At 40.4% G+C, this 22,355-nt stretch overlaps 4 protein-coding genes across 9 annotated transcripts in view; 1 reads left to right on the plus strand and 3 right to left on the minus strand.

Moving 5' to 3' along the window:
- mis18a (MIS18 kinetochore protein A) overlaps positions 1–2,103 on the minus strand; it is a 7,665-nt gene extending 5,562 nt beyond the window's left edge. Inside the window, exon 1 of the mRNA XM_067433827.1 lies at positions 1,775–2,103. Within this exon, the coding sequence (XP_067289928.1) occupies positions 1,775–1,982 (208 nt within the window). The 5' untranslated portion in view covers positions 1,983–2,103. The remainder of the gene's footprint in view (positions 1–1,774) is intronic.
- On the plus strand, positions 2,076–11,821 carry eva1c (eva-1 homolog C (C. elegans)). 5 transcript variants are annotated; one of them, XM_067432967.1, is made up of 9 exons: positions 2,076–2,144; positions 2,666–2,887; positions 4,524–4,720; positions 5,557–5,680; positions 5,760–5,912; positions 8,308–8,454; positions 8,857–8,934; positions 9,029–9,115; positions 11,282–11,821. In XM_067432967.1, exons 2-9 carry the CDS (start codon positions 2,716–2,718, stop codon positions 11,683–11,685), a joined length of 1,362 nt encoding a protein of 453 aa, XP_067289068.1. In that variant the 5' UTR covers positions 2,076–2,144; positions 2,666–2,715; the 3' UTR covers positions 11,686–11,821. The 5 variants fall into 5 exon arrangements, with proteins under 5 accessions (XP_067289068.1, XP_067289070.1, XP_067289071.1 ...); XM_067432969.1 differs by lacking the exon at positions 2,076–2,144 and having other exon boundaries at positions 2,304–2,887; positions 5,763–5,912; XM_067432968.1 differs by lacking the exon at positions 2,076–2,144 and having other exon boundaries at positions 2,308–2,887; positions 8,311–8,454.
- Positions 11,822–12,241: 420 nt separating this feature from the next.
- Positions 12,242–17,492, minus strand: cfap298 (cilia and flagella associated protein 298). Of its 2 annotated transcripts, none has more exons than XM_067433033.1 (8): positions 17,382–17,492; positions 16,402–16,561; positions 15,230–15,397; positions 15,085–15,152; positions 14,848–15,006; positions 14,418–14,549; positions 13,217–13,312; positions 12,242–13,126 (listed from the first exon to the last, which is right to left on the minus strand). In XM_067433033.1, exons 2-8 carry the CDS (start codon positions 16,538–16,540, stop codon positions 13,016–13,018), a joined length of 873 nt encoding a protein of 290 aa, XP_067289134.1. In that variant the 5' UTR covers positions 16,541–16,561; positions 17,382–17,492; the 3' UTR covers positions 12,242–13,015. The 2 variants fall into 2 exon arrangements, with proteins under 2 accessions (XP_067289134.1, XP_067289135.1); XM_067433034.1 differs by lacking the exon at positions 17,382–17,492 and adding an exon at positions 16,868–16,979.
- Positions 17,493–17,889: 397 nt separating this feature from the next.
- The window catches only part of prdm15 (PR domain containing 15), a 29,975-nt gene continuing 25,509 nt past the window's right edge, over positions 17,890–22,355 (minus strand). Inside the window, exon 24 of the mRNA XM_067432715.1 lies at positions 17,890–19,036. Within this exon, the coding sequence (XP_067288816.1) occupies positions 18,494–19,036 (543 nt within the window). The 3' untranslated portion in view covers positions 17,890–18,493. The remainder of the gene's footprint in view (positions 19,037–22,355) is intronic.

The following is a 22,355-nucleotide window of genomic DNA, read 5'->3' on the forward strand; positions in this document are numbered from 1 at the left end:
ATAACAGCTTTAAGAACTATTTTTGTAAGAACAAAAATAACTGAATGTTTAAATACAATAATGCACCAAAAATATAAACAGCTCTGGAAAAAAAATTAAGAGACCACTCATTGAGAAATCAATGTTAAGTGGTCTCTTGATGTTTTTCAGAGCTGTAAAAGTACAATTTTCAAACAGATTAAATTGCAAATAAATAAGGCTATAAAGAACAACAGGTATAGGCTAACAAATTACAATAAGGGCTCATTAGTTTATGCATTCACTAAGATTGAGCAATAGCTACATTTGGTACAGAAAGTATAATGTTTTTGGTAATGTTGGTTAAGAAATACTGATCATTGTTAGTTTTATCTTAGGTCCATTAAAAGTTATTTTGATTTTGATTTTAATGTTATTAAACAGTAACTAAGAAATTAACATAGAATGATTCATTCTTTATAAGTATTTTTCATTGTCAGTTTGGTAATAATGAATTAACATGTTAACTAATGAAGTCCTATGTCTCAAAGTTTTACTGAACAATAACAGAACGTTCTAATTATTAGAGCATGTTGTAGTCCAGATTAAAACATAAAAATGTTTAAGTTTGAAAATAAATAGCCTATTAAGTCTTTAAGTATTAAGTATTTGGTGGTGTGATGAACAACATTGAGATTACAAAAACGAATGGCTGTTTTAAAAACTACACGCGTTTTTTTGTTTGTTTGCTGGTTTCCGGGGTAACCGGCTGCATTCTGCAGTTCATCAGCGCCCTCTGCTGTCACTGAGCGGCACTTCAGCAGCGCGTCTCCTTCACCGGTTCAGTCATGTGCAAACGCACGTTGGGCTTGTTTATATCTGAGCCGTGTCCCTTTGACGCAGAATACAGCGGTGTTGAGCATTTATACGGTTGATGGGCAAAGTATTCTTGAATGCATTATAAAAAAATTATAAATTGTTAATTATTATTTACGATATTTTAAAATGCCCACGATAACAATATCGTGCATATTCATTATCGTGATAAATCGCATTATCGAAAATCGGCACATGTCTATGCTCAAGTAATATTTCTTTTTATTTTAAATGTTGAAAACTCAAAAGGCACAATATGTAAGATTTTTAGATTAAAATCCGCGTTCGCGACTGCGCGGTCCCACTCAGACTATAAATGAAACTCTGGCGCACCAGATAACACGTCGTCAGTCACTGCGCAGTCGCGAACGTGGATTGAAAACAAACGCGAAAGAGAAGCCAATGCTGAATAAAGTCGTAGTTTTTGTTATTTTTGGACCCAAATGTATTTTGGATGCTTCAAGAGATTCTAATTAACCCACTGATGTCTCATATGGACTACTTTGATGATATTTTTGTTACCTACCTGGAAAGGGACAGTATACCGTACATTTTCAATGGAGAGACAGAAAGCTCTTGGACTATAAAACTGTGTGTGAAGATGACATCATTTTCATTTTTGGGTGAACTAACCCTTTAAGCCACGCCTTTGTTTTGAAAAGGTGACATCTATCAGCGGAAAAGTACATATTGTACCGTAAACTTTTTGTAAGGACTCTTTGATGAACAGAAAGATAAAAATGACTTAATCATTTTTTGGGGGGAAACACTAGTATAAACGTATTTACTGACATTTATTTGATCGATATAGTGTGTAGAAAGTTTTTTGTTTTTTTTACTGACCTCAAACGTAAGAACGGAAGTGTATCAACCCAAGACATATCAGGTTAACCAGCACTTTACACACATACACCAGCAACAAAAGCGCAATAATACTCACGTTTGAGCATGATCTGGTTCTGCTCATCATCACTGCCAGCCCAGGACAGACTGTCGCCGATCGGTAGTTTGCATTTCCCGCACATAAACACGGCAGGTCCGTCATTTTCCCCCTCTTCCTCCACTCTGCTGCTGCTGTCAGCGGCGCTCTCACAAACAGAGTATGTTTTATAGCTACAATCGTCCGGGATTTTAATTTTGCCAGCCATATTTCCTAATGTTTTCAAACGTCCGCGGGCAGCTGTGCCTCTGCGGCTCTGCAGTCAGCGCATATGATATACGACCCGCGCTTAGCGCCTCCTGTCGGAACGGAGGAACGTTACAATTCATTCTCAACGCGAGGTTCGTACTAAATGCTGCCAACCTTCTCGGTTCGTATGGTTTTATTAGAAAATTATAAACTCATAACACACAGACAATAAATTATTTACACACATACTAAATAAACTATATATAAAATATACATTATTTACACACATACATACATATCTTGTAAAAAAAAAAAAACACCTTAGACTTTATAAAGATGCACTGTTCCCAGAAGTTTAGCTTCAAAGACATTTAACCGGTTTATTGACTATATAAAATATAATTAATTGTATAATCAGAGTGGTTACAGTACTGTTGTCAGTGCCTCTCAACTCCTGCTAATGTCAGGCATTCTCCGCCACGCCCCATTCAAAAGCGTTTATTCCTCAACATCCTCCTCAAAATCACTTTCTGCTTCAAGAAGCCTCTTGTGTTTATTTGTAGTCTCGCTAAAGACCCTAAAATCACCAACATGCGAATATAACGCGAGTGTCGCTGTTTTCTGACTTGTTGCGCACTTGTTATTTCTCTGTGACTGCGTCGCTTTTAAATGTTGCCTATATATCTTGTGACGACTTTTTAGGGTGAAACGATTCCGAGGAGTTCGCTTTGTTTAGAGTTGACAGGAGTGGGATGAGAGAGAGAGAGAGAGAGAGAGAGAGAGAGAGAGAGAGAGAGAGAGAGAGAGAGAGAGAGAGAGAGAGACTCCAGAAGAATCTGAACATGAGCCCATCGTGTGTCCAGATACTGTACAGTTTGCTCATACTGTGGACCAAAGAGATGGACGGACTCTCGGACTTCTCAAGTGAGTCAATAAGGAACATTATATGCATGAGTGCAATATTAAATAACAATAATAATGAATGAAAAATCTAATATATCCAAATAATCATTATTCATTTAGTTAAACTGTTATACAATCAAGATGAAATATATCTTTCATGATTGTTTCTTGTTTAAATGGCACAATGTAAAAAGTAAACCATAAGCAATATATATATATATATATATATATATATATATATATATATATATATATATATATATATATGTACGCTCTTATTCATGCGAATGCTTTTAAACCATTTAAAAACCATTAAAGGTGCACTATGTAACTTATTTTTTCTTCAGTAAAATATCCAAAAACCACTAGGCCAGTTATATATTTTGTTCAGTTGTGTACTTACAATATCCCAGAAGTTTTCAACTATTTGTAAATCGTGAGAAAGTTGCTATTTTAATTAATGAACCGGGATGTGTGAGGGCGTGGCCTGTCGATGACATCATATCCGCGTTACCCTCGGTTTGTGTTTTTATTCTGCTAAAGCGCTTTACACACTGCAGTGTCAACAAATGTCATAGCAGCCGCCGCGCGAACGCACAGAGTAATGGAAAAGCGGAAATGGTGACTATGGCGTAATAAAAGTCCTGCTGCTTATGAGGCATGTGTTGCGTTATTAACATTGACTATAAAAAAATATGGACGTAGTGTCCGTGACGTCACCCATAGGATTCTGAAGAGCAGTTTTGAAGTGTAAAGTCAGGTCAAGCTGGCCGTTGCCATCTTAGTAGCGTTGTCGCACATCACTCCCGGATAACTGAAAACAGGCAAAGAGGCGGGACGTGGGCGGAGCTGAGGTGATGCGAATGACATACAGACAGCGGATAAACGGCTATCCAACTATCACTCAAAGTGGCCACACCCTTAATTATGCAGAACTTTAAGTCTTTATATAATGTAAACGAATGAGTTATAAAAAAAAAAATTAAACCCCTCACAGTCGTCATGAAGGGCAAAACCACAATTTGTACCAGACAGTAAATATGTTTTTTTCTGCTGTAAAGTTGGGCATTTTAACATGGGGCTCAATGAGATTCTGCTCCTTCTGGAGCCGCTCTAGTGGCCAGTTGAGGAATTGCAGTTTAAGTCGCTTCCATATTTGCTTCAAGAGAGACCTTGGGAGGTTTGCCACTTGGTTATTAACAATCGCTCCAGCCTCGCTCAGCTCCACAACACTCGCTCCTGCTCTGCTTCACACTACAGTAACGTTAATAACCTCATCCATCAACATTATTTCTCCTCGAGTCCTATCCTGATTCTTTCCCACCGCCTGTGAGGAGAAGAACACGTCCCAAGATTCTGCGCTCAAACGTGCCGTCATCAAACTACACCTTTGTTTTGAATAGGCGACGTTACAAAGTGCACCTTTAATATAAAATTAAAAAAATCGCTGATGTTTTTAATCGCAATTAATTACAAAAAAGTGATTAATTAGACAAGTACACCAAACTTTTGATAAAGCCTCACAACAACACTAAAATGCTTTAATTTTGAAAACAAAACATATTTCATTGTAAAAGAGCTGCATCCAAATGCATGTTTTCTGAATGGCACTCATAATGTATTTTTAATGAACTCATTAGTTCCTCCTTTTCATTAGATTATCTGTTTAGGATCATCAACAGTCACTCAGCGCAGGCTTGTGACGGAGATCTCCTGCTCCTCAGGTGTCCACGGCACTCCACTATAACTATTCAGTCTGCATTTTATGGACAGAATGAAACCCTTTCTGGGATCGTGCCAGGAATGAGATGCCAATGGCCTAATCACAGCTGTTCTGCTTCCACAGCGCTGCAGGTGAGAGGCCGGAGCCTTGCTTGCAAGAAAATAGACCTTTAAAGGGTTCATCCAAAAATGAAATGTCTGTCATTAACTCCTCTCCCTAATGTCGCTCCACACCCGTAAGACCTCCGCTCATCTTCACACACAGTTTAAGATATTTTATATTTAGTCCGAGAGCGTATGCAAGTGTATGCACACTATACTGTCCATGTCCAGAAAGGGAATAAAAACATCATCACAGTAGTCCATATGAGACATCAGTGGGTTAATTAGAGTCTCTTGAAGCATCAGAAATACATTTGGGTCCAAAAATAACAAAAACTACGACTTTATTCAGCATTGGCTTCTCTTCCGGGTTTGTGTTCAATCCTCAAATAAAGATTCAAACGGTTATGAATCAGCGAATCGATTCATGATTCGGATCGCGTGTCAAACTGCTGAAATCAGGAGACATTGGTGATCCGAATCATGAATCAATTCCCTTTTTTATTCCCTTTCTGGACATGGACAGTATAGTGTGCATACACTTGCATACGCTCTCGGACTAAATATAAAATATCTTAAACTGTGTGTGAAGATGAACGGAGGTCTTACGGGTGTGAAGCGACATTAGGGAGAGGAGTTAATGACAGACATTTCATTTTTGGCTGAACTAACCCTTTAATGGTGCATGCACTAAACACAACTCAATAATGCCATTTTAGTGCCTTTCGTAGACCTCTATTGTGAGACTAAACTTCTGTGGCAGCTGATCTTTTTCACTTCTGGCTCAGAAATGATCATGTGTTTTCCAGAATCAGGACATGCTCCATGCCTTTTGTATAATGTCTTTGATTATCCCTCTCTATTAGAAAGTGCTTTCTGAATGCCAGGGTCATAGAGATTGCCAGATTCTGGTTAATCATCAAGTCTTTGGCAGTGATCCTTGCCCTGGAATTGCTAAATTCCTCCGTGTATCATACAGGTGTAAACCTAGTAAGTATTTCCTTCTTTAAAGCCTTATTCTGTTATTTCACCCTCCAATATTGACGTCATTAGTGATGTCTGTCTACAGCAGAGCATAAGAAGAGAGTAATATGTGAGGGAGATCGACTTCTGCTGCACTGCAAGTATCCAAAAGTGCTGAATATCTACTCGGCTGTTTATGGGAGAGCACTGGAGGAGGAAGACCTGTGCCCAGCAGAGGAACGAGAACCTCCGGCATTTGGTACGTTTTTAGGTTAAACTAAGATTTATATTTAAAGTGATAGTTCAGCCAATAATGAGCCTGATGTTGATCTGCTGACCCCCAGGGCATCCACATGTAGGTGTGTGTGTTTCTTCAGGAGAACACAAATGAAGATTTTTAACTCAGCCGTTGCTGTGTGTCGGTCATATAATGATGTGAATGGGGAACAATTCTAGGAGAGCAAAACAAACATGCTTAGACAACACACACACAGAGCCCTGTGGCTCATGACCACACACTGATGTCTGAAGACACGAACCCATCGGTTTCTGTGAGAAATCGAGCCGTATTTATATAATTTTTTACCTCAAATACAACGCTATATCCAACAGCCTTCACACGCTTCACTTCCGGTAAGGTCAATGTGGTGTGACAAGCAGCGTGGCGAGGGACCGCGAGAGCGGGCCGGTGATGAGTGTTGATGAGTGCCAGCTGCATGGCACACCGGTCTCGTCTCGCGGCCATGTGACGGGAGCATAAAAGGAGGAGCGAAGGCAGTGAAAGACGAGAGAGGACCAGGCCTGGACTTTATGTTGAGTTTTATGTGTTTTGCGGGCAGTCGTCCGTGAGGGGCTGCCCGCGGTTTTACTTTCGTTTTGTTTATTTATTTTGAATTAAAAAGTGTTGAACGTTCGCCGGTTCCCGCCTCCTTCCTTCCAATCTAAGAACATTATTACCGTCAATAATACTCGATCTGGTGTAGTTTACGAGATTCACTTCTGGCGTTGGCGTAAACTACAGCAGATCGTGTATATTGAGCTTACCAGAAGTAAAGTGCATGAAGGCTGTTGGATATAGCGTTGAATTTAAATAGTTAAATAAGAAAATAAAAAAACATTTAGCTGTGGTACCGAAATTGGTATTGAGAACCGTAACATTTTTATGGTATTGGTACCGACTACTGGAATTTTGGTATCGTGACAACCCTATGAGGGACGTACAGCACGTATTTACCTCTGATCTTAGGGATAAATTATGGGTTAGGGTTAGGTTGAGGTGTAAGGATATGGTTCAGACGGGAATGGTGTTCCAGGACCAACAAAATATGTTGACCCGTGTAACCCCTAATGTTTGGACTAGGACTCGAACCCGCGTCCGCTGGCATGAGAGTCGGACGCTCTAACAAGGAGTCTAAGGCCGGAGACACACTGCAAGCGTGGCGTTTCTGCTGCGTGTCAGCCTCGGGGCGGCTGCGCAGGGTTTTCTCTGTCTTTGCACACCAGAAGCGTGTCTGGCGCGGCGCTGCTGCTGCAGGGAAGCCCTATACTTCATGTTAAATATAAATATATTGCCTATTGATACAGCAAAGACAACGTCGGCAGTAGCCTGACCATACATGGTATTGACGGCAAAATAGGCTACAGAATATTTCGTTCTGTAGGCTATTGACAGGTTTAATATTTCAAAATCGATAATTATGTTGTTTTTTATTATTACAATTAGGCCTATATCTGCATTTATGTTAACCTACAGACTTTCAAACATGAAAATGTCATTTATTAATATGTATGCGTGTCAAAATGGCATATAAACATCTTTTTCTATGCTATTTTGCCTAGAAACGCTTCCAACACGCTCGCGTGTCGCGTGAAAAATAGGCGTGTCTTCTATTTGAAGCATGCACGCGGCTGACGCAGGCAGTATGCAAGCGCTAACCGGTTAACATGGGAGCCGAAATAAAAACGGACACGCCAGGCAGCCGAGACGCTCACGACACGCTTGCAGTGTGTTCCCGGCCTAAAGGCTGCTACCTCTAGCGTCAGTCGCTAGAGCGCCTCTTGAGGTCAGAGGAGTGAGGTTTAATCGCACAGCAACTACTACTAGCTGGCCTCTGTTACACCCGCATCTAACTCAGTAAAATCAAGCCGTATGGCTTTCAGGTCCCAGAACAATATGCGTATACCTGCATATTTAGGATAATTACAAGTATAGGACAAAACAACATATACCTGCATATATAGTGCAATTGCACCACCTATAGTTACTTTTGAAGTGGGAATAAAATACTTACATTTTGATAACAAATTTATTTCATTGTAGAAGAGCTGTATCCAAATGTGATTTGGCATGTTTTCTGAATCACATATATTTTTAATGAACTCATTAGATCCTCCCTAACCACTTTCATTAGTCTCTGTTTAGGATCATCAACAGTCTACAAGGCAATAGAATGCAAATAATATATTACTAACATGCTAAAATAATGCATAGCTAGGAAAACAAAATAATATTTAAAAGGGAGGAGATACGTTAATATTTGAATTGTTGAACATGAGTCCATGCAGTCTATTTGTGGTAAGTTTTTCATTTGATATAAAGGAAATGTTGTGTGGTTTGTACTGGATAAGCCTTTGTTTCTCCCCCTTTATTTCAGTAGAATGTCTTTTTTATGGAGCCGGTGATGTGGTGTCCAACATCTGCTATGGCAAACAGAGGTGTGTGTTTAACGTAGACCAGGAACATTTCAAAGACCCCTGCCCTCCTGGAACGAAAAAATATATCACCGTCCTCTATGCATGCGGTATGAACGCCCTTAGACCCGTCACAATCTTCCTAAAGCAGAACCTATTTGAGTGTGTGCTTGAAATGCAGATTTTAAAGCAGTTTCCCATTGATTGAGAGCGTGGGAAAAGACTAACTGCAGCCTTTGCCTCATCTCATCTCAGATTGTTGACTTACCCGTCTGTTTTCTTCCTGTTTCTTAAATTACAACAAAGACAAATATTGTTTGGGAATAAAAATAGGGAATGAGCCTGGCATTTTGTAGCTCTTCCTGTAAGACTTCCTGGGGTTGCTTTGAATTTCAGGGTTTTGCTACTGATTGGAAGGCAGAATCAGATAAAGATTATTCATCAGTGTCCCATTGACAGATCCTGGGAGAGACCGACTGGGAGTTGTTAACGTATACCGTTTCTTTTTCCAGTTCCACAAAGTTTACTGAAGGAGGCTGATCCCAGAAGTTTCCAAACTACCTCAGTTCCTAACCAGAGCACCGAAGAAGGTGACGGTACACCATACAGATCTCTTTATATACAACATCTGTGCAGTCGAGGTACATCAACGATTAATCTCTCTCATTTCATTGTTATTCCTAGAGGAACACCCAGTTATACGAAGTTCAAAGTTTCCAGAGAACAGGATTATCGTCAGCAATTCTTTAATGGCATATGTCTACATTACAGGTAAACTAAAATATATAAAATGTCTTAAATTAAACATATTGGACATTTTTATGAGCCCAGTCAATGTAAAGTACCACAAATGGAGGGAATATAATTCCAAAAGGAAAATTTTAATATAAAAATACCAAAATTTGTTTATATCAAATATTTTATATACACCGATCAGGCCTTACATTATGACCCCTGACAGGTGAGGTGAATAACACTGATGATCTCTTCATCACCTGTTAGTGGGTGGGATATATTAGGCAGCAAGTGAACATTGTGTCCTCAGAGTTGATGTGTGTGAAGCAGGAGAAATGGGCAAGCGTAAGGATTTGAGCGAGTTTGGCCAGATTGTGACGGCTAGACGACTGGGTCAGAGCATCTCCAAAACTGCAGCTCTTGTGGGCTGTTCCCGGTCTGCAGTGGTCAGTATCTATCAAAAGTGCTCCAAGGAAGGACCAGTGGAGAACCGGGAAGAAGGCGAGCCGGCGGAGGCAGTGTGATGCTTTGGCCAATGTTCTGCTGGGAAACCTTGGGTCCTCCATCCATGTGGATGTTACTTTGACACGCTCCACCTACCTAAGCATTGCTGAGACCATGTTCAGCCTTTGATGGAAACGGTATTCTGGTGGCTGTGGCTCTTCCAGCAGGATAATGCTCCTGACACAAAGCACAAATGCTTCAGGAGTGGTTTGAGGAGCACAACAACCAGTTCGAGGCGTCGACTCGGCCTCCAGATTCCCCAGATCTCAATCCAATCGAGCATCTGTGGGATGAGCCGAACAAACAAGTCCGATCCATGGAGGCCCCAGCTCAGAGTCCTGCAACGGGTCGGGTACCCGCGGGTATCCGCGGGTACCCGCATAAAAGTGGCTAAAACGGGTGGATTATGACATTTATAAAATTCACGGGCGGGGATGCGGGCGGATAATTAACTCTGTGCGGGCGGGTAGTAGCGCGGATGGGCGGATGAAAAATATGAGCAATATTTCTGTGGCAAAGTGAACGCGAGAGCGAGAGAGAGAGAGACCTGGCCGTGATTGTGAATGAGCGTCACCTGCGAGCCACACCGGTCTCGAGTCCTCTGAGGGAGCTCGGAAGCATATAAGGACGAGAGATCACCAGACCTGGATTTGACGTTGAGTTGTGTTTACGTTTTATTATGCGTGTGCGCATGGGAGATGTCCATGAAGGGCTACTCACGTTACTTTCGTTTTGTTTGGTTAAGTCTTTTAAATGTTCGCTGGTTCCCAGCTCCTTCTTCCCCCATCCAACATTTTGTAGGCTATTACAATTTCTATGTCCAAATTACCATTACACATACACGCAACAATGATATACCATTTTACCCATCACGTCACCACCACTGCGACATTGAAACTTTAGTTGATGCCTCTCGTAGCGCAGATGAAGCGAGCGTTGCAGGAGTAGCAATGGATGAAGTAAAAGTAAAGCTGGTGAGTGGAGTAGCTATATGAAATTGTTGACAATGAGTCTTTAAAGGCACTTTTGCCTGTTTCATTAGCCCATTCATGACGCTGTTGATGTTGAGAGAGGTGTAGGATAAAAAAATAAAGCATTTTAATTTGAATGTTTTAGCGTGTGTGATTTATCGCGGGCACGGGTCGGGTAACGGGCCAAATATTAACGGGTCTGGGCGGGTACGGATTTAATTTTGAAATTTTCACGGGTCACGGGTCGGATCTGGTGCTAAACCTTGCGGGTACGGGCGGGGGCGGGTCTCAAAAAATGGACCCGTGCAGGACTCTGCCCCAGCTCACACCTTACAGGACTTAAAGGATCTGCTGCTAGCATCTTGGTGCCAGATACCACAGCACACCTTCAGGGGTCTAATGGAGTCCATGCCTTGATGGGTCAGCAAAAGGGGGACCAACACAATATTAGGAAGGAGCTCATAATGTTATGCCTGATCAGTGTATAAACGTAATTAAATGAAAATTATATTATTTACTCAACCTTATGCAATTCAAACCTCTATGTTATACGTTTTCCAATGCAATACATAATGGAATTTATAAGAATCTTCATGCATTATTTTATTGAGCTTGACACACAATCAGCATGAACTGTTGTTATACTTTAAATAGTCTCAATAACTGATATGAGGGTAATACAAATTTACCATTTTTCATTTTTTGTGAACTCCTTCCTCTTTCTCAGAGCATCCGGAGATGGCAGGACTACTCTTCACGTCAAGTGTTTGCGTGGGCCTTCTGATTGTTCTAATAGCCATTTCAACACAGATAACCTGCAGTAGACATCCAAGCACACTTAAGACTTTTCGGACAAAGAGTAGAACAACTAATCTGGAAGAGGAAGAGCCAATGAATCAGGACAATGATGAGGAAGAAGATGAGGATGAGAAAGGGTCCCTGATGTCAGAGATGAGCAGGAAGGTGTATTGTTGGGAGGATGTGACCTACACCACAGAGGCGGCAGAGCTGATGGAGAGGATTGAACGCCGAGAGCTCGTTATTCAGGAAATCAGGATGAATGCATACCTCAATGGAAACACATGCATCCTCCATTCATACATGCCAACTATTACACAGAATATGCAGTAGCTGTGGTTTCAACCAAACCGAGTGAACGTTTTGAATGTTTTCGGTTACCAAAACGCTGAAATTATAGGCACAGTTCATCCAAAAATGAAAATTACTCCATGATTTACTCACGCTCAAGCCATCCTAGGTGTGAATGACGTTCTTCATTCAGATGAATACAAAGTTATGTTAAATAATATCCCGGCTCTTCCAAGCTTTATAATGGGAGTGAATTGGGGATGATATTTTGAAGCCCAAAAAAGTGCATCAATCCATCATAAAAGTAATCTATATGGGTCCAGGGGGTTAATAAAGGCCCATCGCTTCACTTCAGAAGGACTAAGTTAACTCCCAGAGCCATATGGATTACTTTTATGATAGATGGATGCACTTTTATGATAAATGATGCACTTTTATGATGGATGGAGGCACCTTTTTGGGCTTTAAAATCTCAGTCCCCATTCACTCCCATTATAAAGCATGGAAGAGCCAGGACATTATTTAATATAACTGTTCGTCTGAAAGAAGAAAGTCGTACACACCTAGGATGACTGGAGGGAGAGTAAATCATGAAGTAATTTTAATTTTTCGGGGATCTATCTCTTTAAAGGTAAAGTGTGTAATTTGTGCACCACTAGTCTTCAAACAGGCTTCCTGAACACTCCCCATCTCAGTCAGACAAACAGCCCCGCCCCAAACACACACGACTTGCTCAAATAAGAGAAACAACACATTCTTATTGTGAAGGGAATCAACCTAATTGTAAGCCATTATTTTAACATAAAACAATTACACACATATTAAAGACAAGTGCCTGACTTTAAAAACTTTATTTATCTAGTAAAGCAGCTGTTGAATAATGTATGTGGTATTGAAAAATCAACGCAAATATTTTTAATTAAAAGTGTATTTTATTTAAATGTACAATGAACACAAACATGTTCTTTTATTACACAGCATCACACTCAGCTTTCCTCTAACCTTTCTAGTGAAACCAGATCTCCAGATACTGTAACCTATCTTTTGCCTTGAGGAAACTAAAGCGTTCTGTAACTCCGTCTGAAAACTCTCCAAGTGAACTCTGTGGTGCCACAGCAATCCTGAGAGCTGCTGAGAAACATCCTGTCTTTAAACCGCATCGAGTTTCAATTGAGCAAATGCCAGAGGCACAAAGAGAGGAAAGGTGTTGCATCCTTCTGCCAATGAATCAGGACAGAGAAATCTCATGTTTGCATTACACACACATTTACATACAGTCACAGGAATACCTTTCATATGCGTTGAAGGCACTGCTTTGCATAAAAACGGCAGAGTTTAAGGTCTTAGATCAGATGTGGTTTTCTTTGGTAATCTATCTCGGGCCCCATTTGATATTTGTGAGTCCCTGGAACTGTCTTTTTAGGGCCTGTCTATCCGACCAACTGGACTGAAGATGTGTGTCATCATCTGCCTCTTCTAGTTTCTATTAACAAGAGCAAAACAATGAATGTTCTATAATAAATACACACACGTATTATACAATGAAGATATCAAATAAAAACAAATCACTCACTTTCAGTTCTTCCTGCCTCTTGTAATAGTGCAGCATCATCTGTTTTTGTTCGTCTTCACCGACCAGAGGTTCACGCGCCGGTGCCCCTTGACCTCTCTAAGGTGAGCATAAAACATAGGTCATCAGTTTTCACTTCATGTAAAACCGAGAAGTTCAAACAACAGGGGCCGGTGGCATAAACATTCATGCATTACAAGTCATTCATTCTTTTTCTGATTGATCATAACTTTTTTCTTCGGGCAAAAAGGCATTTCGTTTTTTGAGGAAAACATTCCAGGATTTTTCTCCTCATAATGGACTTCAATGGGAACCAACGGCTGAAGGTCCAAATCAATGAGGAAGAGCTTCAGAGACTCTGATGATCCCAGAGGAATAGAGTCTGATCCAGACAAACCATCGGACATTTTCAACACAAATAAACATTTATATACCTTTTAACCTCAAATGCTCGACTTCGGTGTTGTTCCTCTTCACGGCGTATGATGTCATCACGTCGGAAAAGTCACGTGTGATGTAGGTGTTAAAATCAACGTGCAAAGACGCCCTTTACAAAATTAAAGGTAAAACAACGATGTCGGACAATTTTTAAAGTTGGAGGAGAACATGAGATGGAGTTTTTCGGTACTTTTACCAAAGTCACGTGAACTTTCCAATGTGACGAAGTCATACGCCATGAATAAGCACAACACGAAAGTTGCGCATTCATGGTTAAAAAGTATATAAATGTGTATTTGTGTTGAAAATGTCCGATGGTTTGTCTGGATCAGACTCTATTCCTCTGGGATCATCAGAGTCTCTGAAGCTCTTCCTCTGAAAGGTCCTTCTTCTGGACCTTCAACCTTAGTCAAATCAAATTTTGTTGCAATATTGTCCTGTTTAACACTGTGAAGCTGCTTTGAAACAATCGTCATTGTAAAAGCGCTTTATAAATAAAGTTGATTGATTGATTGATTCAACCGTTGGTTCCCATTGAAGTCCATTATGTAGAGAAAAATCCTGGAATGTTTTCCTCAAAAAACTTAATTTCTTTTTAACTGAAGAATAAAGACATGAACATCTTGGATGAGATGGGGGTGAGGAAACTATCATGACATTTTAATTTTAAAGTGAGCTAATCCTTTAACATAATGGATATGTTTATGCAACCAGCCCCAGATCAAGATCACAAAAAAAAGAAAAAAAATTCACACTGAACACTTACCTTCTGAATTTTCACTATAATTTTCGTCTTCTCATTTTTCCCAACATAATCCTGCAGCTTTTTCCCCTTCTGCATTTCTTTAGACGCCCACCACAGCTGAGCATCTTCCTCCGGGATCACTTGTAATGAGGCCTGTGGTGAAAAGCCTTCGGTTCAGTATTACAGCTTTTGTTAAGTTCATCAAACAAATAAAGAAAATGACTTTCAATTGGGTCCTATTTATGCTTTTTCTCTTGTTCAACTGTAGTTAGTATGTAATCTTGCTGTTTGAGCATGAAAAAGATATGCAAAGCTCAACGTCACTTCAAAGGGAGATATTTTATTCAACTTGTTAAGTATGTCTTTTCATTAATGTCGAGCCCTGAACATGTAACATGGACACTGTAAAGTAAAGTGTTACCGTAAATGGTGAATGAAAAATCTCAGATACCTGTGTTCCAGTAAGATCCTCTTGATTTTCAAACTCCATCCTTATCGGATCATGTGGAGGCAATCCCATTGGATAAACGATCATCACAGCTCCTCGCATCTGGTCTAGAGCCTCTCTGACCATATCCATCGTAACACAGACATTTGCTTTTACTTGTTTCTTTAGAGAGAAGAAAATTCATATCAGAAGGATAACATTGAGTTTTAGAAGTATTCTATATTAAAAACTGCTTCATACGTTTGAGATTAAAGCTTTGGCTTCCTCCATTGTTTTCCTTAAAACATCTTTCATCTTCTCGTTCGGAGCTAAATGGAAAGGCAGAGTACAGTTATAGCAATTAATGAGGCAATTCCAATTTAAACTTTAAATGTGACCTGACTACCATATCCGTTTCGACGTCCAATCTCATCCTTCTTAAACTCAGCGCCACCGCTGGGCGTGCAGCGATCTTCCCATTCATCCTTTAGTTTGAGCTCCGTGATCTGATCATCGGTCAGGCCCTGCATATTTGGCGGAAGAGAGATCCCATGATCTGCCAGCTCTGGAATTTCTATGGAGACACAAATGAAAAGTATCATGGTTGTGCTTTAATGAGCGATTAAACGTTGAACTATCAAAAACACTACTGCATTTTTACCCTTGAGCTTGCTCATTACTTGCTCATAGTGACAACAATGAGGAGAAAATACGATACATCTTCGTACTTAATAGAAACAGGAACAAAAAGGATCTTACTTGGAAGAAAGTGAGTGAGGAGGTCGGCCAGTCTGGTAAATTGTAAAAAACGCTCTTTACTCAATTTGAGCTATATATAAATATACACATATTGAGACTACAAGCTAGCTAAAGCCAGATTGAGTTTATTCGCCATATTTAAAAATAATCCATGTCAGCCATTTCACGAGACGAGCCGTCTGGCAGAAGCCCCTCCCATAACGCGGATTTGTGAAGTGAATGTCACGCGCGAATGAAGTAAGTACACTAAAAATGTTCAAGCGTCCAACTAAGTGTGAATAGCACGATTTCTTCACGCAAGTCACGTCTGGTGTGAACACACAGTAACCCCTGACCTGTGTCTTATTTTGCTCGATCCTCTGCGTTTTCATGTTCATCAATACATCATGTGTCGGGTCAGAGGTCACTCTTTCACAGTTAATAGATGTGTGTGTAGCCGTCTGTCGGAAACCAGTTATTATAGTTGATAGAATTATGAATCTGGATATTTTTATTACACAAATGCATGGCTTTGCTTCAGAAGGGCTTTATAAATCAAAATCTCATCCCCCATTCACTCCCATTATAAAGCTTTGAAGAGCCAGCATATTTTTTTATTATAACTTTGATTGTATTCGTCTGAAAGAAGAAAATCATATACACCTAGAATGGCTTGAGAGTGAGTAACGTAAAATTATGGGATAATTTTCATTTTTGGGTGAACTATCTCTTTAAATTGTAAAAGCCATTTGCTTGCAAACTCGTCGGTTAAGAGCATAAATCTGCTCAACCCAAAGAATGAGAGTATTTTTTTATGTTTTGTAACATAAACATTCATACCAGAGCAGATCCTGTCCACTTTTAATCTTCCATTGTAGATCGCGCTGATCTGCTGGATCAGTGTCTCGATCGACACATCCACTGAAGTATTGAAGAGAAACTGACTCTCCTCTCCTCGCTTGACGTGCAGCTGAACCATCTTTCACGAGCTGAATCAGTCCTGTAAAGAGATATAATAAATATGATATCTGAAGGGAAAATATCTCTATAACCACCGGACCACAAGGGAGAAGTTTCTGAGGAGAACTGTACTCGCGATGTGTTTGTGTGTGTTGCCATGGCACCCGCAGGAACATCGCGCTTCAAGAATATTCTAGTATGCTGTGCGGCCACGTCGCAGAAATTATGAATTTAATGCGTCAAATTAATAATACGGGTAATAGGCATAAATAAAATCGATAAATAATGATTCTCAACTAGTTTCCACCATCAGATTAATTCAAATATATTTACTAGATATACTTACAGATACACATGAAGCAGCAGTAGCGGACACTACTTCCACAGGAAGTGGCAATTTCAAAATAAAAGCCTCTTCAGCCCATAGGCTACAACGTAGATGCCTCAGTAGTCCTTGTTTTAATGTAACCCTTTGCCACTTGACGGAAAATGTTTGAAAGCTTCAATTTTCAAATATCTGTTTTGCTATCAGACATTGCTTTAACGTTACCCTGGAAACAGTATTTTGAAATGTGGGCAGTTTCGAAACATTTGACCAAATTTTACAATCAAAAACTTTTACTAAATAGCCTCAAGGGTTCATATGTGACCCGCGCTTTACAATAAAAGTGATATTGTGATATACATGTATTAATTTGTGACGATAAGCATAACAAATATAATGGAGTGTGGGTGTCACCCGGTGGCCAACATTGCTAAACTAACACAGAAGATCGTGGCATTAAAATTAACCGTAGTTAAAAACCTGCAATATTCAGTTTATACATAGTCTATAAAAACACAAACCAACACATTCTCACCTGTGAAAGGTTATCCCATTTATTCGGGAACAACCTTGTGTTGTGGCATCTTTTACCGTTAGTGACGACGTAGATTGACCGTTCCAAAATGGCGGGCGCGTCATATCTAACCGTCATATCAAACATTCTATGTGCGCGTCGCATAGATATGTTTCAATGTAGTACAGATTTAAAAAAAAGTAAAAAAAAAAAAAAAAAAAAGGTAATTACGACTTTTTTCCCTCGCAATTCTGACCCCCCCCCCCCCCCCATGGTTGTGCTATAAACTCAAGATATCAAATCATAATAGTGAGAAAAATGTGCAATTCTGAGAAAAAAAGTCATGTCAGAATTGAACGTTATATCTCTTACAATTCTGTATTCATATCTTAAGACGATTAAACTCAAAATGTATATCTTTTAAATTGTTTTAATCCCCGTCGTGGAAACAAGTTTCCATAGCTATTGGGCGATATTAGAGATTTTTACATTTAAAGTTATTGATGGATATTAATTTAGTCATAAATGTATTTATTTTTTTATTACTAAAAACTTTATTTACATAATTTAATTTCATAGCCTATCCATTAATACAAGTCCAGCACATTTGAGACAAGTCCATACATGCATTTATTACAGGGACAACTCATTTTTCTTTTTTTTAAAAAGGAAAGAAAAAATAGAAAATATTTCCAGTTAGCATTTACAATGCAAAATATCCATGTATTGCATTTCTATAGATTCATTCTTTTTGACAATATCACTCCACAGGTGCAACAGAATGACATCAAGCAACAAATATAATTTTAGCTATCAGTTTGAAAAACTAAAGTCCCGCTTTTTCTTAAATCATAACCAAACATTTCATGCATTCATAAAAAAAGAAAGAAAAAAAAGATCTCCAGCATCTTAATTTGTTGAAATTGAAATTCATAAATCTAAACAAAAGGCTTGTGCTGCCCTTATAGTCACAGTCATACATTCAACAACGAGAAGTGCTCAATTAATAACAAATTTAGCTCTAAATTAGTGTTGTCAAAAGTACTGACCGTGATACCAAATCGGTACCGATTTGGTATCACGGTCAGTACTTTTAACAACACTACTCTAGATTATATCCTATTTTTCATTTCTCAGTAGCTGAACATCTGTGGGGCTGTAGTGGTCTGTTGAGCAGGGGGTCCGGTGACCTGCGGCTGGATCTGATGCCTTTGCTCTGGCAGTGTTTGTGCTGGTTCTGGTGGAGCTGGAGCGGGCTGAACATCCGCCTGGGTGTCCTCGATGGCAGGCTCTCCATCGGACGCTGCGACGGGCCTCCAGCTCAGAGCCGGCTGGTCCATCTGATGGGAGATGGGGTTGACGAAGGTGGTGAGGTTGATGAAATGGGCCACCGATTGCGGCGCCGTGGCCCCTGTGGACCCCACCGGGTCGGGCTGCAGATCGGCCGGCCGGTTGTGGAGCATGGCGGAGCCGCTGACCGCATCGAAGGTCACGGTGAGGATGGAGCTGTCCAGGGTGAGGGCGCGGTCGCTCGGCCCGAGCTGGCTCATGGCCACGGGCTGCAGGCTGCTGAACTGGGCCTGGGCCGGCGTGGTGATGGGAGTCACAGTGATGTTGGTTAAGCTGACCGAGCTGGAGGGGGCAGGAGGGGCACTGGGGTCCGCCAACACCACCACCTGTGTGTGTACAGGCAACATGACATCATGACTTTGTGTAAACATACATGCCACTTTCTAAAGCCAAGTGCTTTAGAGGGTACTTCGACTCGGCGCAGTAAAAAGTCCCGGCTGAAAAATCCTCCCTCACATCTCCCCCCCACTCTCAGACGAGACGAGAGCTGTCAATAGGAGGAGATGTGAGGGAGGATTTTTCAGCCGGGACTTTTTACTGCGCCGAGTCGAAGTACTCTCAGAAGTGCTATTCCGCCATACATTATAGTTCTCCTTTTTAATCCGCTTAGAAAAGCGCCATGTTTTATTTTATGTCAGCATACTTGATCATTCCACTATTCGTGTAACTGTATTTAAATAGAGAAAACGTGGAGGAGTTTGGTCGCTTCTAAAGCCACGTTTCCACCGCAGGAACTTTACCCAGGAACTTTGGGTGGCACTCGGTGTGTTTAGACCGCAGGAACCAGGGTCTAAATGAAGTTCCGGGTAACTATTTCCCCCTCCAAACGGCCCTGCTCGCGAGGTAGTACTTTTTTCAAAGTTCAGGAACTTTCGAGGGCAGGACTTGGGCGCTGAACATGCTGATTGGTTTAGCATTTTATTTCAACCGGCATTTTTAAAAGTCTTTTGCGAGGTTCGTTCTGCGTTCAGCAAATATCAGTCTTGCTCTCTGTCTGGTGGCGCGCGTTCGTCTCAGCCATCTCACGTTCAGTGTCCGTAATAGCTGATAATAATATACATTGTCATTTTAAATCTACAAGCTTTCTGAATATGCTGCATGCTGCTGAATCTGCATATTAGTGCTCTTTTCTGTCGTTGTTAATTTCCTCTTTAGTAAACCGATACATAACCAGCAAAAGCAGCACAGCTTGAATCTCTTCCATACTCGTTATTCATTTTTTTCAGTCTATTTTTCACCATGTAAACGACCTGACCGATTACTATAAGTGTGTGTCCTTACATGACGTGACCGCGCGCGCCGCGCTCATGTTGACAAGAGAGGAAAGCTCATTTTTCTGAGGGGTAAACTTTTTATTTCGTAAGTTATGAAGATAATGTTGGAATAATGACAGAGTATATTACCTCAGGCAGTTTGTACTGTAACTGCGCCTGACTGACAAATTTTTTTTTCCTGAGATGATTATTACACTTTACACCAGATAAATAGCTTATATAATACTGTATTAGTCCTGGTGGCCGTTAAGAGTTGCTCTGGCCACAGTTAACCCATTCAGCTGCTGGAGAAAACAGCGGAAACATTTTTGATGCGGCAGACAAACTGCATGTGACAAAATGATTGCGATTGAAAGTCATCACATGTAAACACCAGATCGGTTTAGATAACGTCTCATGCAGGGCCGGTGCTAGCCATTTGGGTGCCCTAAGCACAAATGCTTGGCGGTGCCCCCCCCCCCCCAACACCCCACCACCCAACCCACCCTACCCTATCCTCCCCTCCCCAAACAAACACCCACCCACCAAAGAAATAACTACCATTCAGAATTTCTTATTTAGGTTCTCTTTACTTCCAAAATAACTGCTGCAAATGAATAATTGAAACTGAACAATGTAAACACAGAAAGTTAAAAGTGCAAAAAAAATGTTTTGTGTAAATAGAATAAGTCTATAAATTTTATAAAGTATGAATTTTAAAGTGCACGTTTTAAACTGCTAATAACCATGCATAACTGCACAGTACAAATTACTCAACAGAGGGACTACATCTCTATAAAGAGTCCATTCTGCTAATCTATAGAACTATATTAAACATTTTCACTACCATCAGTTGTCAGAGGCCCTACAGAGGCACACGTCTACATTTCCTAGCTGCAAAATCAGCTATCAGGTCATCATATGACAGTTTCTGAGCCACGTCCCCATTGATAACCACAAGACAAAATATTCAGGGATTCTACAGAAAACCAGAGGGAGTCTGGCACAGAGATTCACCTTTTTCTAGACTAATTTGGTCTAGGCCTATGTTTTGAAGTACTTAAATTGTCTGGTTGTAATTGGTTGCAATCACTATGGCACATCCAGTTAGAATGCAATAAGGACTCTGATGTTTCTTCTGTAACATTTATTCTCCACCATAAGTCGGGGCAAGTTTGTGTTTCTGAAAATATACATACAAATTGGTAAATAACAATATACAAAAGGATGCCAATAGCAGTACACATAAATGATGTGTAATTATGATAACAATGGACAAATAACAGTACAAAGTACTAAACTGTTACACAAGAAATGAAATCCGCACTTACTAGCCTATAAATTGTCATGTAGGCTTATTTTATCATCATGTAAGAATCCTGTTCTGAGCGGGGCTCGAACTCGCGGCCGTAACGTCATTAGCGCCATTCCGGCTGCCTTTATGTAAACAACACAACGGTGCATTTACAGCATACACATTTAGCTCGCGAATGTACAACAAAGAATATAGCACTCATGGTAAATATATGTAAACATGTCTTATAATAATTATAGTACAGAGAAATACTCGTTCTCCATTAGAATTGTCTATGCACGATTGCGATAGATAAGGATCTATGCTACTAATACTTTCAGTTCGCGGTAAACTATGATTTTAAACAATCATAGTACATTATTATGTACACATGACAGTCCTTCATAACAGCCTATATTACTTTTGTATTGCATTTGTATATTAACATGCTTTTAGAAATATTTTATGTGTTATTTATACTAGTAGGCTAGCCTATTGTGATGATTTTTTCACGACCCAGATTTTTTGGTGCCCCCCCAAGCACTTGGTGCCCTACGCGCAGTGCGTGATGTGCGTGTGCGGAGCGCCGGCCCTGGTCTCATGTGAACAGTTCACTAAATCTTTCAATTGGAATGACAAAAAAAAGTGTGCTTGTAAACGTGGCTAGTGTCGCGCAAAAATGACTACCGTCCGTCACTGACTTGGAGGAGATCGTATCTGCATCACCTTCACTATTTCTCTAAAAAATGATGATCATGTTGGGTAAGTACTCTGTGTATCATTAAATTCTTTTATTTTTTTACAACACCGGCAAAGATCCTTTATTCCAGCGCGTGCAGACAGGGTTGCCAAGTTTTTACAACAAAATTCGCCAACTACTAGCCCTAAAGAAGCCCAATAGCTTCTCAAGGGGGTTCTCCGGGGACAAAATGGTGTTTGGGGAGTAAAATGTGTGTTATTTTGGCAAGGTTGCTGCTAAAATTCGCACTCATGGGTCTATAAATCACATAATAGTCGCTTCAAACCGCGGACATAGAAAACGACCCGTGGGGGAAAAACGCGGACTTGGCAGCACAGTGCAGTTTAACTCTGTTGAAA

The sequence above is a fragment of the Pseudorasbora parva genome, chromosome 23 (assembly GCF_024679245.1).
Source record: "Pseudorasbora parva isolate DD20220531a chromosome 23, ASM2467924v1, whole genome shotgun sequence".
NCBI classification, from domain to species: Eukaryota; Metazoa; Chordata; class Actinopteri; order Cypriniformes; family Gobionidae; genus Pseudorasbora; species Pseudorasbora parva.

Coding starts and splice junctions, on each gene's coding strand:
- eva1c (XM_067432967.1), top strand. CDS start 2,716: ATGAGAGAGAGAGAGAGAGAGAGAGAGAGAGAGAGAGAGAGAGAGAGA. Junction 4,721..5,556: donor CTGCTTCCACAGCGCTGCAG/GTGAGAGGCCGG, acceptor CCTCTCTATTAG/AAAGTGCTTTCTGAATGCCA. Junction 5,681..5,759: donor ATCATACAGGTGTAAACCTA/GTAAGTATTTCC, acceptor GTCTGTCTACAG/CAGAGCATAAGAAGAGAGTA.
- cfap298 (XM_067433033.1), bottom strand. CDS start 16,540: ATGGTTCAGCTGCACGTCAAGCGAGGAGAGGAGAGTCAGTTTCTCTTC. Junction 15,007..15,084: donor CCAAAGCTTTAATCTCAAAC/GTATGAAGCAGT, acceptor TTCTCTCTAAAG/AAACAAGTAAAAGCAAATGT. Junction 13,127..13,216: donor AGAGGCAGGAAGAACTGAAA/GTGAGTGATTTG, acceptor TCTTGTTAATAG/AAACTAGAAGAGGCAGATGA.